This window comes from Anabas testudineus, chromosome 19 (assembly GCF_900324465.2).
Source record: "Anabas testudineus chromosome 19, fAnaTes1.2, whole genome shotgun sequence".
In the NCBI taxonomy this organism is placed as follows: domain Eukaryota; kingdom Metazoa; phylum Chordata; class Actinopteri; order Anabantiformes; family Anabantidae; genus Anabas; species Anabas testudineus.
Window position 1 is genome coordinate 7,916,635 of NC_046628.1, and position 16,983 is coordinate 7,933,617.

Consider the following 16,983-nt stretch of genomic DNA (forward strand, 5'->3'; position numbering starts at 1 on the left):
ATTTCCCCAAGGGGATCAATAACATATCTCATTATTATTATTGGAGTAATCATTAGATAACAGCGCAAAGGAAAACCTCCCTTTAATGGAAGCAACCTCCAGCATGACCAGGCTCTGGGTGGGCGGCCATCTGCCTTGACCAGTTGGGGTAAGAGGAAAGTGAAATGGAATGATTATTTATTTATTTACTATTTAAATAAAGTTGCTCACCTCTGAGAGATTTGGTTACATGAACGCGATGGTGGTTGTGTGGGACTGCAGTACATGTTTTGCTAGAGCTGTGGGGCACTTGTGTGCAGCCTTGTAAGTACTGTATCAGCTGAGCACCATAACACGCCCCTACTTTGGGCCAGCCACTGCAGCTCTAGCCCCCAGACCCAGGCCCCTTGAACCCACACCTCTCTGTCACCTAGTCTAGACCCAGTCCCCTCTCCCCAGGCCACTGCTTTCCACAATAGGCCCTTTGTGAAACAGCACCAGTTCACACAATGTGGGATTGTCAGTTGCCACAGTCCAAAGAGCCACTCCTCCCCTTAACCCTCAACAAGGAAATGACTGAGAGAGAAGAGGCCCAAACAAGTGCTCCCTTTGTAATCAGAGCATAGAAATTATGAAGCCAGTATAAACTTATTTTTGTCTCTCAAGTTGTTCAGACAATAGAATGAACATTGTCTCAATAGAGATCATTGAGCAGAGTTTCAAGGGGAGAACAGGACAAATCAGAAAAAGATTTGGTTTCTCTTTTCGACTCGAGCAGAAGGCAAGTTTTTATCAGCACCAATATTTATCTGGCTGTATTTTATCTTCAAAATATTATAAAAAACACAGATGAATGGACAACTGTCAATCAGCTGGTAAAAATTCTCATTATGGTCATGTCAAAGTTGAATTAAGTTTATATTTAAATATTTTATTGATAAATCAAATAAGTATTGACTGACTGATTGTCAATAGTTGAGAAAAGTGTTAAAATATAGCTATTTAAGCTATTTTAGCTTACAGAATATAACAATATGAGTATAAATGAAGTACTTACAGTTAATTTGCAATCTCTACCTGCAGCCAGGGTGAACAAAGATACTATTCCCAGCTTAACAAATTAGGGAAGCCAAGAAATACTAAAGACAGTGAATAATAATAATAAAACTAATAATAATAAAACACACACAATAGAATGGCCATGATGCTTAAAAATAACTGGTTCTTCTCAAGTTCAATGCAATTCATGACCCAGGTAGTTTAGGCTTTTATCTCCTCCCTTTACTATAGTATTTATATGTCTTTTGATCTCTGTCCAGATGTTGTGTAGAAATACAACAATGTTCATTAAGAACCAACTCTCTGTTTGGAAAATGGTAATTAGCACACCATGCATGCATTTGCGCCCTTGGCTTTCTTTACTCTTGGCCATTCTGCAGCTTAGCAAAACATCCCATTCTCCCTTATGACACAGAGGGAGAAGTATTTGCTTCTTTTGGCAGATGTCTAATGGTCTACTTTCAATTTTGGTGGTGAAGCAAATTCTCTTCCTCTGCCATCAACATTTTTGGGTTTTTCTAGTCATGGAAAGAGTGCAGCTACAGAAAACTGACTCACTAAAGAAGAGCATGAATGGTATTCAACTATGTGATTAAGTGACTTATTGCAACATCTTTTTCAATACATTTGCCAAATTTCACTTATAAACACCTGTAAGTTGATTAGGAACATCTGTTTTTTGGGATTAGGTGCCAGTTTGTCTGACAACTTGTGTGGTGACAAATTCAAATACTACTTCACATATTAACTTGCATTACTCTCCTCTAGACAAGTATCAGCAGGATCCCCAAGCAGTTTCCAAGTTCTTCACCCTGCCTCCAAAGCCATTTGACTTTGATCATTAAAGACACTGAAGCTGATGAACTGGCACCACTTCATCCTGACTCATGATCATGGCCAAGAATCAGGTCTCTTCAGGGTCCAACATCCCCTGCTCGTTACCGATAACAGCAATTATGCAATAAATCTTTCCTTAGCAACTTAGGACAACAGAGGTAAACACACATTTCTGATACCAGCGAGCATGCCAACAACTAGCTGCGGGGAAATGTCCACAGGTGCCAGACGAATGGAGTCACCTCTAGTCTTGTTACGGAGGAATATCAAATACACGGTCTCTCGGTCCACAAAAATCACAAACACCAAGAGCTAAGCCTGACAGATTGGTCATGGGCAAGTTAAAATCAGAGGCCCTACAGGCTTGTAATTTTATCCCAATATCGACAAATTTAAGGCACTACCTTCACCCATCATATCTGCTTTATCCTCAGCTATAATACCATCCCTAACCCCTTGAATGTACTTTAAACATACTGTATAGTGCTATAAAAAAATCACACCAAACCATATGGTGGATATTTGACATTTCTGCTGCAGGGCCAAGTACTCTCCTCCAGGCATTTTTAAAACCACATCAACCCACTGGTATGCACTAAATATGTTTGGATGAATACTACAGTATAGGCATCTGCTCTGAGCTTGGTAACACAGCGTCAGAATGAAGACTAACTGCAAAAGCACTGTATAAACAGAACATTCTGAGAAAAACAAATCATAAAACACTAAACATCTTTGTACAAGGTATTTCAGAAAGGACTGTGGGTGGTGTACTGCTCTTCTTATGGAGAATGGTGCGAGGATGTGGGTGGTTTAACGCTGTGTTAAGAGCCAGCAATCGACAAATGCAGAGGAGGAGAAAGAGGAGGGTGAGTTGGAGGATGAAGATCATTTCTCCACTAGTATGGTGTTTCAAATGGAGGCTAGGGTTGTGGTCAACTATATGCAATGGTGCTAGAGTTACATGAACCATGTGCTGGCAGGGACCCTCCAGGATACAACCCTCCAGGATTAAGTGAATGTGTGCGAATACAAAAGACAACAATTTGTCTACAGTATACTATTTTCTTACTCCACAACATTCAACACTGTAATTTAAGCTTTGAATGTAGTGTTATGTAATGTCTATAAAAATAATGACTGCATAATGAATTGCAAGAAAAGGCAGGCAGGAGTGTGTGAAATCAGTGAGATCAGTGGTGTCTAGGGTGTTGACAGAATAGATGGGCTGGCTGCAGAAACAGGTGCTACAATCGAGTTGTGTCATGTTGTGTTGGCTGTTGACACTCTTACGTGAGTGTATAGTTTCCCAGACTTGTAACCTTTTCCCTTATTTGCCACCCAATTTCCTTAAAGTTGGTTGTGTCCTTATTTCTTTTTGTTTTTCTTCGTTCTTACCCATCTGTAACAAATGAAACACCTGTTATGCTAACTTGCTCTACTTAATATTTCACTTCCGACACTGCATTTTAGACAAGCATTGTGTGTGTTCTGTTGTTATCTGCTTTGTGAGTAATCTCTAAACAAGGTGACATGAGAAACATCCTAAACACCAAAGATAACAGTGAAAGCTGGTGAAGCTGAGGAGACAAACTAAACATGAAGACAGTTTATTCAGAAGTCTATGTCAGGGTAGTGGACTACAGATGCAAGAAAAGTGTAGCTTATCTAAATCCCTAGGTGATGTGAAAGTAAATGCAGGCTTCTCTCCTTTAAATGGGACAAGGCCTCCCAGACTCAGAGCTGATTTCATTGATTGAAAAAAGTAATAGTAAAGTAGTAATTGGGTTCCCTCTTTCTAGTTTTAGGATTTGAGGAAAAAAATATATCATGTTCATTTTACTTAATATGTAATATATGCAGAAACAGAAAACAATATACATAAAAGAACCATTGAAAGCATCTACCAAAACAAACTTATTGTAGCTACATGGCCAATAATGATTACAACTGGAGGCTGGAACCACTTTAGTTTTTAAAGTATCTTAATGTTTTCCCCAAACAGTGCCGCTCAATCTCTGACTTCTACAGCATTAAATCCTAAAGTTGCAGCTCAATCAGCTTTTTGTCTCAACTTTGAAACAAAAGCAATAATTGAAGAAAAACTAAACTAAACTAAACAGTTGTTTGAATATCACAGGGTTGCCCAAAACAGCAGTGTCTGGGATACTGCAGTGCTTTGACACAGCACTTTCGAAAGTAGGCCAAGGTGAACAGACATCTATTACAAGTTGTGGCTTTAGAAATACTGCCAGGTTTCAATAAAAACTATTCCAGTCTGAAAAGAGGAACACAAATATCATTCACACACACAAAAATTACCATGAAACTAGTTTCTGCAACACAGTCTGTATGTGAAAAACTCTATTTGTAGTGAGGCTTAAAAAAATGGCTACAAATCTGCCATAGCCTCACTAAGAGAACGTAAAATAGCCCAAGAGGCATAAGAAAAGGGAAAATGGAGAGGGGCTGAGTAATTCTTAGCAGGGTACACCCTGGACAGGTCATCAGTGTAACACATTTACATTTAGCAGACACGTTTATCTAAAGCAACTTCCAAGTGAGATACAAGGTACAAAGGCAGAGTAAGCGTAAGGAGGTCTTTCCTAAGGACCCCTACTGGACGTAGGCCAAATCCCAGATACAAACCCAACTCCCCCACATGGAGGACAGCGATCTTACCACTACACTGTCAGAAACATAAGAGACATGATGTCAGATGTCAAAATACGATATTTTAAGTCTAAAAATATGACCAAGCAGAGCTACATGAGAATTATGACCATTCTCAATACAACATTTGATCAGTACTCAAAAAGTATTAATGGTTAACACCAACTTCATGCAGATGAACAAAATATGTTGCTCTTTGCAAAGGCAAACAAGATCATTTGACTGATTTGATTTTTGTTATTTTGATTCTTCTGTTGGCATCTGCATTTCTTCTGCATCAAGCAACACTCACTCCCTAATAATCAATCAGTTGTTTGCTTTTTTGGACTTCCCTTCATTACTTAATATTTCACAGCACTAACCTGGCATTTAGGTAAAGTGGGCATTTTTTCTTGCTTTGTTTAAAGCCAAGAAAAAGCACAGAGAGCACTAAACTGATTAGATACTGAGGTTGGAGATAGGCCAGTCCATGGCTGTGGGTTTGGGAATTTTGGGTCAGGTCCTGACAAAGCTAGAGTTGGTTTTTAAAGAATTGGTGGTTGATCCAAAAACAATTAGGAAGAAAACATACTTAAGTTGCAGGTTATGTGGCTTTTGAACCCTACCCATGAACAGAGGATTAAAAATGTTAATAAGAGCTTCTTCTAGGTGATACTTTGAGCTATATGTCAATGGTACGGTTATTTTATTTCTGCAGATCATCTCCAGAACATTTATTTCTGCTCTTTATGTCTAAAAATATTCTTAACAGGTGGTTGGACTGGCAGGTGACTAAGCTTAGGTTAAAGGTCAACCAATACACCTGCACCTGTTGCAATTCTGACAGACCTACAACTGCAGCTGCAGCTGCAACTAATGCCGGCCATCACAAGGCAGCAGTCTAATAGACACTCAGTCTCAGGCCAGGTTATAACTGGACTTGGTGCAACTAAGACCTCTTAGTGCAGTGATGTAACGAATCAACTCTGCCAACAGAACGCATAACCTAAAAAACACCCAGAGAGCGTAAGAGCAGAATGCTTGTATAATTTAGTGGTATTCTGTGTTAAAGTACTGCATTGCCGCATCTAAATTTAAATGACTACTATTTTGTCAGTATACAGTGGTGTGTATATGTGGGTAATTCGCAAGAGCTATTTTGAGTTTTAAAGTGTGTCTTAGTCGCCCTTTACATGCAGACACCTACCCATCTACCCCACTGTTTTATTATTGCCTGTGTCACAACTAGCTTACCCCTCACCCTGATACTTTAAATTAAACCTTTTGTCAAATCTAATGTTTAGAACAAACTGAGCAAGCAGTCCGTCAGGCCATGTTTGGATTTATAGACAAGAGAGGGTTTTAGGGGGAGAGAAGTTACACAATACTGCTGGCTGCTCTCCCCAACACAAATGATTTATTGGACAGAAAGGACTGGAATGAAAGACAGAGGTATGAGAGAGTGGCAGAATAAGACAAAGTGAGGAGATAAAAGGAAAGAAAAGTGAATTGGATTGAGTAATGGGAAAGTAAAAGTGAGGACCGTGCAAGTGAGAGTGGACACTGGTTTAGCCAAAGCCTCCTGGAGCCTGCCTTTCTTTGGATAATGAATGGCTGGAAATCATTAAAAAGAACAAGAAAATGAAGGAGGGTACAAAGAAGGGATGGTTGAAAGACATTCTGAAAAAGAGCCTTTTAGGGACTTCTCACCATGGATCAACAGAGGACCTCCATCAAGAATTTAGCTGAACCCTGCATGCCAATCATATTCCCCAAGAGAAATTTAAAGGGGAGGTTACCATCAACTAAAACCCCATGTCAATAGAAAATTGATAGCTCTTAAGAAACCATTATACCTTAACTATGAGCAATAAAGTACAATTTTGCTCAAGGTGCTGATAGACCTAATGCCCTGTGTTAAATGATCCTGTCCACAGGCTCACGCAGCAGTGCACACCAATATAATAACAGATCAGACGTTTGAACAGAAAGGCTTTCTATTGCTTACAGCCTATAGCTATAGTTCACAACTTAAGTAGAACCTTATAGCCAGACATGTAGACAAAAAATATTTTAATAGGTAAAGAGAAGCCCACTTGAGGCATTTTCAAAAATGTAATTGGATTTTGTTCATGATTTAGGTAATTTGTTTATGAATCACCAGGTCAATTTAGTCCCATTTAAATATGCTGTCTCTGTGCTTTATTATTCTCATTTACCTATACCTATTTATTTGAAATTTGAAAACAGTTAGCTTTAGACTCATAATGCTTTATGGCTGTTGAACACAAGGACAATAAATAGGGAATAGGGAGTTGGAAGGATTAGTGTGAAAACACAAAATGTCTCCCTGTCTTTCACATTTGATCTCTTGACTCTGTGGTCTGGGTTCTGAATGAGAACAAAACACAATTAAATTTTTTTTTAATTAGTTGGGGTTAGGTTTCTTGGCCATTCTCCATGAGTCTACATACTAACGATAAAAGACCTAAAGTGACCATAGTGGTGCCATTTAGAATTGTGACTCACACCCAGGCCAAGCTCAGGAGTTTAATGTTTAGAGAGCAGACTTGGTCCTGAGCCAGAAAGAGTTACTGTACTTCTGATGAAAGAAATATTCAAACAGTGAGCAACTGGAGGAGATAAGATTTTATTTTAGCTGCATCCGGAATGGTGTGGTGACTAAAGCCAAGGGAAAAACTAAAGAGCACAGATAAGAAGACATAAAGTAAAGTCAGTCAGAGCAAAAGACAGAGAATCAGGTTTGTCATTTATTAAATGAACATTCCCATACCTAGCCCAAATTATCTTTCAAGAAGATTTTACTAAATTCAGCGTAACCATACTTGCCTAGTACTTTCCTCAGAAAGGACAGCACTCAGTTGAACAGTGGACATGCAATCTAGTATCATTTGGTTGATGATCAATTCTGATCTAAGTTTAAGAAGCTGTAGTTAAGTTTGTTGCGTTCTGTGACAGATCAATCAATGGTCAAGAGATCAAACAGAGAGTTGGATCTGACAGAAAGCTGAGGCTGCAATGTGCGGTGTTTGGTTAGGATAGAAAAAGGCCTTGCTACGTTCCTTTGCCATCTAAAAAGAAACACTAAATATAGTGCAGTCTTTAGGATAGGACTTGGGGGAGGTTAGAGATTTTTCTAGTCAGTCTTAAAACTATATTGCTGTGCTCATATGTACATCAAAATGAGTTTTGGTTGCTGTGGCAATTACTACTCTCCATTCAGCCCTGAAGCACTTCCACTAGAAAATGAATGAGCTGTAAGAAATGAGGGACAAAATGCATAGCCTTCTGTCCCTGCAAAAATAAATGCCATCAGTTTACTTGTATTTAAATAAAAAACAAGTTAACATTCTTTATAAATACTGAGGTTGCTATTAAGTTGAGCAGCATTGTAGACACTGGTGATTACAAGCTATACAAATGGCTGTTTCCATGGTTTTGTGGCTTTGAGTCTTTGGGGTTTGAAGAGTGACCCTACAGTAATCCATGGGTGTTTACATTCCAGCAGATCAGTTCCTACTGAAACCCCATGGAAGGAAAGGTAGAGGTTAAAAAAGAGTAACACACCATATCACTACAAAACTAACACATGCCTCACCATGGACCAACACCTAGTAAACAATCCAAAGAGCTAACATGAGATATGACCCTTTTCCCACTAAAATAAACCATCAAACATCTATCTCTTTCAATACCCAGTCATACATCTTCCAATCTCTCCCTCGCCCAGTGTCCTTTATTTCAAGTACCCTGAAATGTTTTTAAATTCTGCCTCAAATCTGTTTTCATGGTCTGCAATAAGCTGTGAGTGGACTTTCTAAGTAAGACTTTCTCCCTAATTTGATATGGTGGGGTAGTTAGTTTCCATTTGTTCCATAGAATAAGTGGATGCTTGGAGGCAACAACACAGCTGAGGTTCCCAATTTACTGATCCACTCGATAGAAAGTTCTCCTCATATCAAAACCAACACAAAAGGTTCTCATTTGAATTTAATGTTTCACGTGGGTAAAGTAGGAAGAGAGTTTTTACATGTTTCAGTATGTCAATAGGTCTTAAAAGTCTGAGGGCCAACACAGGCTGGGGTTATGAATGCTCATGTGTGAGAGACCCGGTGCAGAACAGTGTGTCTCTGGTTGAAAGAATGCACAAATGTGTGGGAAATGGAAGGAAGTTCGTCAAAACTGTCTCAGTTCTTGGATAGTGCTATGGGGCAGAGGTCCACTATTTGAATTCCAGTAAACACAGGAAATTAATTGAGCTGAGATGAAATGAGAATGACTTCAACAGCTGAAATGTCATGAGAACATCATGTTCTTGTAGAAACAACAAGAGTACAGACAGTCAACTGCAGTGAACACAGTCTCAAGGCAAATGCAATTCAAGTGTCTCTGAATAGGCCTTTTGTGTACTGCAACTCAATAGGGAGCCTCATTTTATTTGCAGGTATACTGTGCTTTTTCAGTCTGGACTAAAGCACATTAACTGACCAGTATGGATGTTAAAAACTCAGGCTGTGATTCAGTGCAAGCTCAGAGATTAGGAAACATCAAGAAAAACCAAACCAAACAAAAACAAATTCACAGCAAGAAATAACTAATTCATTCTAGATCACATTATGAGATGTGGGTGTGTATGTCAGTGAGAACAGGCAGAAAAATAGGTCAAGGCATGGTCAAGGAGCGTTAGGTATTGTGAGAGGTATTTAGGAGTGCACCGTGAAGCAGTTATTAGAGTGTGGGTGCTTATAATTTTAACTTGGACTGATGTCATCAAAGTGGCTTTGTAGAGATGAAGCACTCTCTACACCCACATACCTGCCCTCACCACAAAGTGCTAATGGATTTTGTGTGTACATCTATGATTCTCACTTGTCTTCAGCAGCCTCATCGTACATCTGTTTATGGTCAACATTTGTTCATTTCTGTTTTCTATACCACTAAATGATTATACGATGACTTTCTCTCAATGTGTCTGTCATTCAGTCAGGTCTGTCAAGCCTTGCTACACCTGTTTCTGACATGGCTTGTGCAGTCAAGCACCCTTGGTCACAGGTGCACTCACACACACACACACACACACACACACACACACACACACACACACACACACACACACACACACACACACACACACACACACACACACACACACACACACACACACACACACACACACACACACACACACACACAGAGAGAAACGTGCAGCTCAGCATAAACTGTAACTCAGTCCAATTCAGCCTTGCACATTTGCTTCAGTGCTGCATCTGATGTTTTTTTTTTCTACAGCTACTGTAGAAAGGCTTGCTCATCATATGACTGAGCCTAGAGACAACCTCAGCCCACACACTTGTGCTTTGCTTCCAGAGCGTTCTGCCTTGTATCCCCACAGTCAGGACAGACACAGCCAGAGCTCTGAGCAAAATAAAGAATAACTCTGTCCCATGTCACACATGCCATGGTCAACTGTTGCTGGATAAAGGGACAAAACATGTTGCCTTGGCAACGTTCCACAAAAAAAACTGCATTGCATTGCTGTGGGAAAAGCCAGCCTGTACATTCAGCAAATATTGGGGTCCAAACTGACAGCGTATGTTCAAAGTAAATGTATCTTACACATTTTAACTTCCTGTATTTTGAAGCTTATGCCAAGAATAATCTATGAAAGCTGCAGTAACCCATTAGCCATGGCAACACATAATCTATGCAAGCTAACATTTTTTGATAGTCATCTCCTCCATCCTTCCAATCAGTGACAACTTCTTACTGCAGCTACATTAAATTTTTTCCCCACTTGTCTCTTGCACATAATGGCTCTTCAAAGACACTGCTGCTCTTATCATGAAATGATGGCAGTAGTTTGCCGTGTTGGGTGTTCACTGTGGGTGGGTAACCCTAAATCGGTGGCTCCAAGAACTGCGATCTCTCCCAGGCCTTTGCTAACCCATTCCCTTCCCCAAGAGCCATGCCACATCCTGCAGGTTGGGACCGCAGCCCATCTGGGTTTGGTTACAGCCAAGATACAAGCGCCATAAAACCAGGCTGAGAGGAAAACAGAGGGGCACCTCCTCATCTACAACCCCAGCCAGTGCTCTCAGATGGGGGCTCTGATGTGGTCTGGAGCAACATTACACTGACAAAAGCTGGCAGTCTTCAGATTTGACCTGATGTCTCTAATAATGAAGCATTAAACTGATCATAATGTCACTTTCATTCTTGAATTTAACACTGATTGTGACCATCTGAAACATTTTGTTCAGAACATTTTAACTGTCTCTAGTACGTTACTCAAAAACAACTTTGCCATATATACAGTATATATATATATATACACCAATTAGGCCGCCCTGTGCAGCATGTTCTGCACAAAACAATTATTTTGATGCGCTTGGTGACAAGTAAAGTTCTATATTTAGTGTCACTTGATATTTCCACCTTCAGATACCCCCCTCCCTTTGATCCTCCATTCAGAAGAAAGATGAAAAGATGATGAGTGACATCCAGAGAGAACAGTGAATGGAAGGAGGACATCTGTCTCTTTCCTTTGTTTCTTCCTGTAAACACTTCATCCATGCTCCTTCTGGTGTCATCATTCCCCACTGAAGCCTCACAGACACAATTCTCTAGGCTCTAGTTTAAACAAGACATTAAGGACAGGACAGTATGCCTATCAAGTTTAGCACAATAAAAAAATTTGGAAAGAAGGCTCTTTCCTGCTCTTGAATTGATTATGTAAATAGCAGGCTAGTGATTCAGCATGTGCCAGATTTCTATCAGGAGAATGCAATGACAGGCACAGAAAAGAAAAAAATGTACACAGCATCCTATCTCCTGCTGCTCTATTGCATAAAACCTCTTAGCATCTCCCTGCTCTGCCAGAAAATGTCCTATACAGTATAGTACAGAAAGGGCAAAGCAAGAGCTGTTTCAACTAATACTTATCTTACGTTGTTTCAAAGCACCTCTCATGTTTAGGAAATAACGCTGAGCAAAACATTGGGTCAATATATCAAAAAACTATGTGTCTTCGTATTATTTATTATGTAGAGGTTTGACCAGTGGCACCAATAAAGATCACTACGACATAAATCTGCTGGCTTTGAGTGGTTTTTCCAGTTTTTTTCAGAGCAGGAAGTTGTCACGGGACTTTTGCACAACGTGTCAGCCACTTAAACAAACACACACACAGCTTGGCAAATGACTTTTAGTATTAACACTATGTGGTGTCACTTCATTCCTTTTGACACTGCTGTGCTAGGTAGCATAGTGTTTAGCACATTCACTAAATACTAGTGTGCAAGAAGCACAGGGGTGACTTCTTAATAAATTTGTACTTTTGACATACACCAAAGACAAAAAAGCAAGTAACAAAATAATTTCACTTACAAAATGTATCGACTTACAGTGTTTTAAAGTCAGGATACGTATTTTACTTCCTTGTTTTTATACATGTCTATTGGCTGACACCAGCTCCTTTTATACATAGAAATAAAAAATGACTTTCCTAGCCACTTGTCATGGGATGTATCAACAATGAAAAATGGCCAGGGCCTTCACTGGAAAAAAAAAGCCAGCCTTTTATAAGAAAAGATTTTTGCTCCCCATTTGCATATTAACTATTTCTGTTTGCTGTTGTTGATTGTAAGCAACACTATATGTTTTAGTATTTTAGTATTTATATATTTTTTTTTCCTCAAGGTAAACAAGAATCAGCAGCTAACAAAAATTAGGCTTTGACTCACCATTTCATCTAGAGCATAGCGAAGTAAGCCATGCTCATAGAGGACAAAGAACCTCCTCTGCCATTTCTGTAAAAGAGAAAGACAATTATGCATTAGTGACAAAGTGTAAAGAAATGGTAGACATCTATGATTCCAGCAAAATAATCATCAGCAACATAAGGAAAAAAAGTGTAAATGTTTCAGATGGTTTGAAAGTTTTGTATTTAAATGTGCGAGTTTTAGCCAAATTCAATTAGGAAAACCAAACATTTTTGTATCCATACACTTCTGACCAGATTAATGTCATGTTTAGTGTGAACTAATTTCTGACAATGTTTTATCATTCTACACATTATAAATGGAACCAAAGCTACTGAACATGAAGCCCATTGCGTTCGGTAAGTGACTAAGGTCAAATTTAACACATTGGTATTTTTGTCTATATTTCTGAAACTGATAAGAAGACAGTTTGCATGGACCTCATCCCCCATTGGCTTGATCAGTTCTCCACTGGCCCCTGTATTATCTTAATGCACCATTTTGTCCAAGTATCATATTTCATGGGCTCCAATTCCAGAGCCTAATCCATGAAATATTGAGAGGGGCTTTGTAACCTAAAAGGTTATGGTAAGTCTTAGTATGGATGCTGGTTACTCTCACTTAGGTTAACATTGCAGTTATATTCACATATGCCATTACAAATGTAAGTTATATATGGCTACTAAAAGGGCTAATAAACATAAATAATAATCTACCAAGCTCAGTATCATTGAATAGAGCCACAAACCCACAACCCGCCAGACGTAAAAATGGTTCTAAAACATGACTCATGCACCACATCAGCAATTTTTCTCTGTTATTTGTTTGCTGGTCAGTCACTGCTTACCTCAGCACTGTGTACATGCCACCAATTATACCCCCTGTTTAAAGCTGATTATAAAAATGGGCAGGTCACACAAGTGATGATGTCAAAGCAGCAGTAGACTGTTGACAGTAGTTGAGTTGAAAGATCCAGAGGTGTTTTCCCCCAAAACCCATATGGAAACTATCAGTGTAGATGTGAGAACTGGGACTTTTCCTTCACCTCCCCCACATTCTCCCTATTGCTCTTTGGGATGCACCACCGCAGCATAATCTAGAAGCTGATAAAGGAAGCGGTGCAACAGAAAAAGGCTCCAATTACATGATGCTAGGGGAGCAGGATTCATGAAATAAAGTCAATATTAGGCTCATTATTGCCTGAGAGTGAGTCTGCTTGTGATAAAGGGCCAAGACTCCCACAGGAAGCTATGAAACTGCTACTGGAGCAGCAATAACCAGACCTCCTGTTCAACAGATGTCAGAAAAAATGCCAGAATGGATGACAAAATTAGTTAAGCTACCTGTTTTGTTTAATTTACCTGGCACCCTCTAAGCACCCTTGATATACTAAACTGTAAACTAAAACCACTTACCCGAGATCTGTGTAAGGGATTGTCAAAATTTGTTCCCTCTGGTGCCAGTAGCAGCCATCCTCCATATATAGGTTTGGCCTGGTAAAGGGAAATCACAATTACAGTGACAGCAAACATGCAAACAGGCACATTAGAACATTGATTACCAGTTCAATTACACAAATATAAAGTATAGAGATTCAATATAGATATAGACTAAAGTGTGGCCTCCATATCAGACCACCCTACATTGACACACATTTTAGTTTAACTCCAAGAAGGTATTTATCAGTCACTAATTGCCTTTAGCTAACTGCAGTATATATTCTCCATTTGGCTGTATTCCAGAGCCCAATGCTTCCCTGGAAAAAAAAATAATAAAAGGCTAACGTACACATGATTTTTCCTCTGATCCACTAAGTGGGTGGAGTGTGGGTGGAGGGGGCAGCAAGATACAGGGGTTACCAAGAAAAACAGTAGAAGAGAACCTGGATAGAGAAGTGGTGCAGAGCCTGGGAGATATTGTGGCTACAGATTTGCAATTCAAACTTGTACTGAAACATGCAAGTTGGCCTGGCAGTCTTTCTTAAATAGTTCTGGTGTGTACTTGAACTGCAGCCACACTAGTAGTCAGCAATTGTTTCCCAAGCCAGAAACCCCTGAATAACCATTGCATTGAATTTTACTAAACATTTTTGCACTAAGATTTTGTCTGCACCCAAAGAGCTTAACAAATTAAGTACCTTATGAGATTCAACTGAATTTGCAAATATATAGAACAGCATACAAATCTGACTGAAAAGCTCTAACATTTACAGCCGCCTGGCACCTTCATGTCCCTCAATCGGTGGGTTTGATTACAGTCAAAACTTCACTGCATGTAAAGCCAAGTATAATCCACCACAAAATCCTCTTTTGCTATGACTACTGGAGGTTCAGCAGGTTTCTCAGCTGGGTTACTCAGTAAACAAAATGACATAACAGGAATTTACAAATCATAAGTCTTAAATATTACTTTGAACAGTCTAGATTTGCATAAGAAACAACAGATAGGAAGTACCTCATAGATGGGATCAAGAGGAAATCACCCTTATAGTAAATTTTATAGTAAAGTTCCAGTATAAAAGCTAAGGTGGGGCACTGAGACAGAGCACAATATAGAAAACGATCCCATCTTTCCTGACATGCCCTGACTGCAGCCCGAATGGCAAGGCCTCTTGGTAGAGAGAAATACACAGATGAATCTGGGTCATTTTTTACCCCTCAATGGTTCAGTGGTTAGACTGTGTTGTTTGAGTGTGCTCATTTCACAATGCCCCCTCAACTTATTTTCCCTACAATCATAAATTACAAAGTAATACTGCACCAGTGGTGTGGGCTGTTGAGTGGTGAGTTGGTGGAGAGTCAAGAGGAATTACACAAGTGACTGGAAATATGCACAGAAAGATGCTTGCAAGCCTTTGATATCTTCTCATTTAAACAATGGCCTACAGTACATGATCTGCATGCCACAGGTCATACGTGTCATGTTAAGTCAAGTGCAGCCATAACAGGATCAGCTTGATAACCACTGTGTCAGAAATTCCAGTAGGGAAGACAAAACTTCTTTCCATCCCAAAACAGAAACCACTACAGGAAAGAGTGTAAAATGTTCCCACCCAGCAACCCACAAGTAAAACACTCAGTAACAGAAGCATGATTGGCATGAACTCTCCACCTGAATACAGGTGGCTCTTAACCTGTCCTGTTAACCTGCTTACCACAAGGAATGATCGCAATGTAGGTCAAGAGTTAAATGTGACCTAATGCCAATATTTACACATTGGCACTATCAATACCACAGCCGAGCAATGCATGTTAGTGTGTTGTTCATTTGTAATCTTAATATGGGAAACAAAGATTATTCAAAAGCAGATGGCAATAAGCTACTGGTAAGACATGGTGCAGGGTGGAGGCCTATATCTGCATGAATTAAGGTCAATATGCGCCCTTGGGGGGAAGGGGTCTAATTATGTCCAATTAACTTAACCTTAGCACTGATTCAATAAGATGCAAACAGTTTGAAATGTGGCCATGAAACGTTTCTTTAAATGCTTCACTGATCTCAGATACACAGACAATTTAGTAATAATAATAATAATAATAATAATAAAACACTTGATCACCTGAGTTAAGTCTTCCTCGTTGAGCAAATGTGATTCTCTGGGCTTAAAGCAGTTCTGGCATTTACTTTTGTTGAAAATGTTGGCTTGAAATTTCCGACAGGGATTGTCTTTAAATGACATGGCTGATTTGTTTGTTTGCTTTTTTTTTTTTAAGAAAAAATAAATAAAATCCAAAGAAGTCCTAGTCTTACAAACTGAACTGCTCAGTGCTCGCAGACCAATAATAGGCTGCTGTCAACTTGCAGATGGCGAAGTATGGTGAACAACTCTCCGCAAAAAAAACAGAGGCGCTCGGTCCGCACGGCGAGCTGCGGGGCGCCGTTCACCTGAGGCGGTGCGTGACCTCTCGTTAGGTCACATCTATGACGGTCATCTTTGCGCTCCCGCAGCTAACGTCAACCGGCGAACGTTAACTTCTGTTTTGTGTCCGACCTTTGCTGACAAGTTGTCAAATAAGTCACCCAGGTGTGCTCGGTTTTGCTTTTGGGTTTTTTTCTTATTATTTAACCACGTCCTCCAGCGAGGTGTCGGCGGTTCACAGGTGGCTTTACGGGCCTGGAGCTCGCTGTAATGGTCCCGTCAGCCTCCATCGGACGGAGCGGCTCTACCGAGGGAGGGAGTCCACTTTGCCCCCTCTCTCTCTCTCTCTCTCTCTCTCTGTCTCTCTCTGTGTGTCTTTCTATCAAACCAATGACACCACAGTCACTGCCGCTAAACCCGCTCCATGTTTCTAGCGTCTCTGCTCAAAGCCAAACACCGTTATCCAACTTTAACAAAGCCGTCGACGCCGCTGGCTCCATAGCGCCGGGACCCGCTCGTCGTAGCTCCCTCCTCGCTGACGCTGCTGCGCAGTCTGCGGTTGGTGTTGTCGTGAAAATACGTTCAGGAGGTGGAGGGGAGGGGCGGGGAATGAGGAGTGACAGCAACCTCGACCAATCACATGCGTCGACACGCCCCCCGAATCGAGGCAGCGTCCAATAGGAAGCCGTAAAAACCTCCACTACTTTCGCTCATGCTAGGTGAGCTTTAAAGAAGCCATGACAACCAAAGTAACTTCCATGTAAAATGATGTTTTCAACATTGGCCTGAGCTCATGTTTTTTCATGTCATGCTGTC

At 40.2% G+C, this 16,983-nt stretch overlaps 1 protein-coding gene across 7 annotated transcripts in view; it reads right to left on the reverse strand.

Annotated features, from left to right (window-relative positions):
- si:ch73-103b11.2 (protein outspread) overlaps positions 1-16,711 on the reverse strand; it is a 44,855-nt gene extending 28,144 nt beyond the window's left edge. For all 7 annotated transcript variants that reach the window (XR_003298282.1, XM_026351028.1, XM_026351027.1 and 4 more), the window contains exons 1-3: positions 15,868-16,711; positions 13,724-13,801; positions 12,291-12,356 (exon numbers count right to left, since the gene is read on the reverse strand). Coding sequence is in view for 6 of the 7 variants with exons in the window: in XM_026351028.1 (XP_026206813.1) it covers positions 12,291-12,356; positions 13,724-13,801; positions 15,868-15,987 (264 nt within the window). In the remaining variant the exon portion in view is untranslated. The remainder of the gene's footprint in view (positions 1-12,290; positions 12,357-13,723; positions 13,802-15,867) is intronic.
- Between the last annotated feature and the right edge of the window lie 272 nt (positions 16,712-16,983).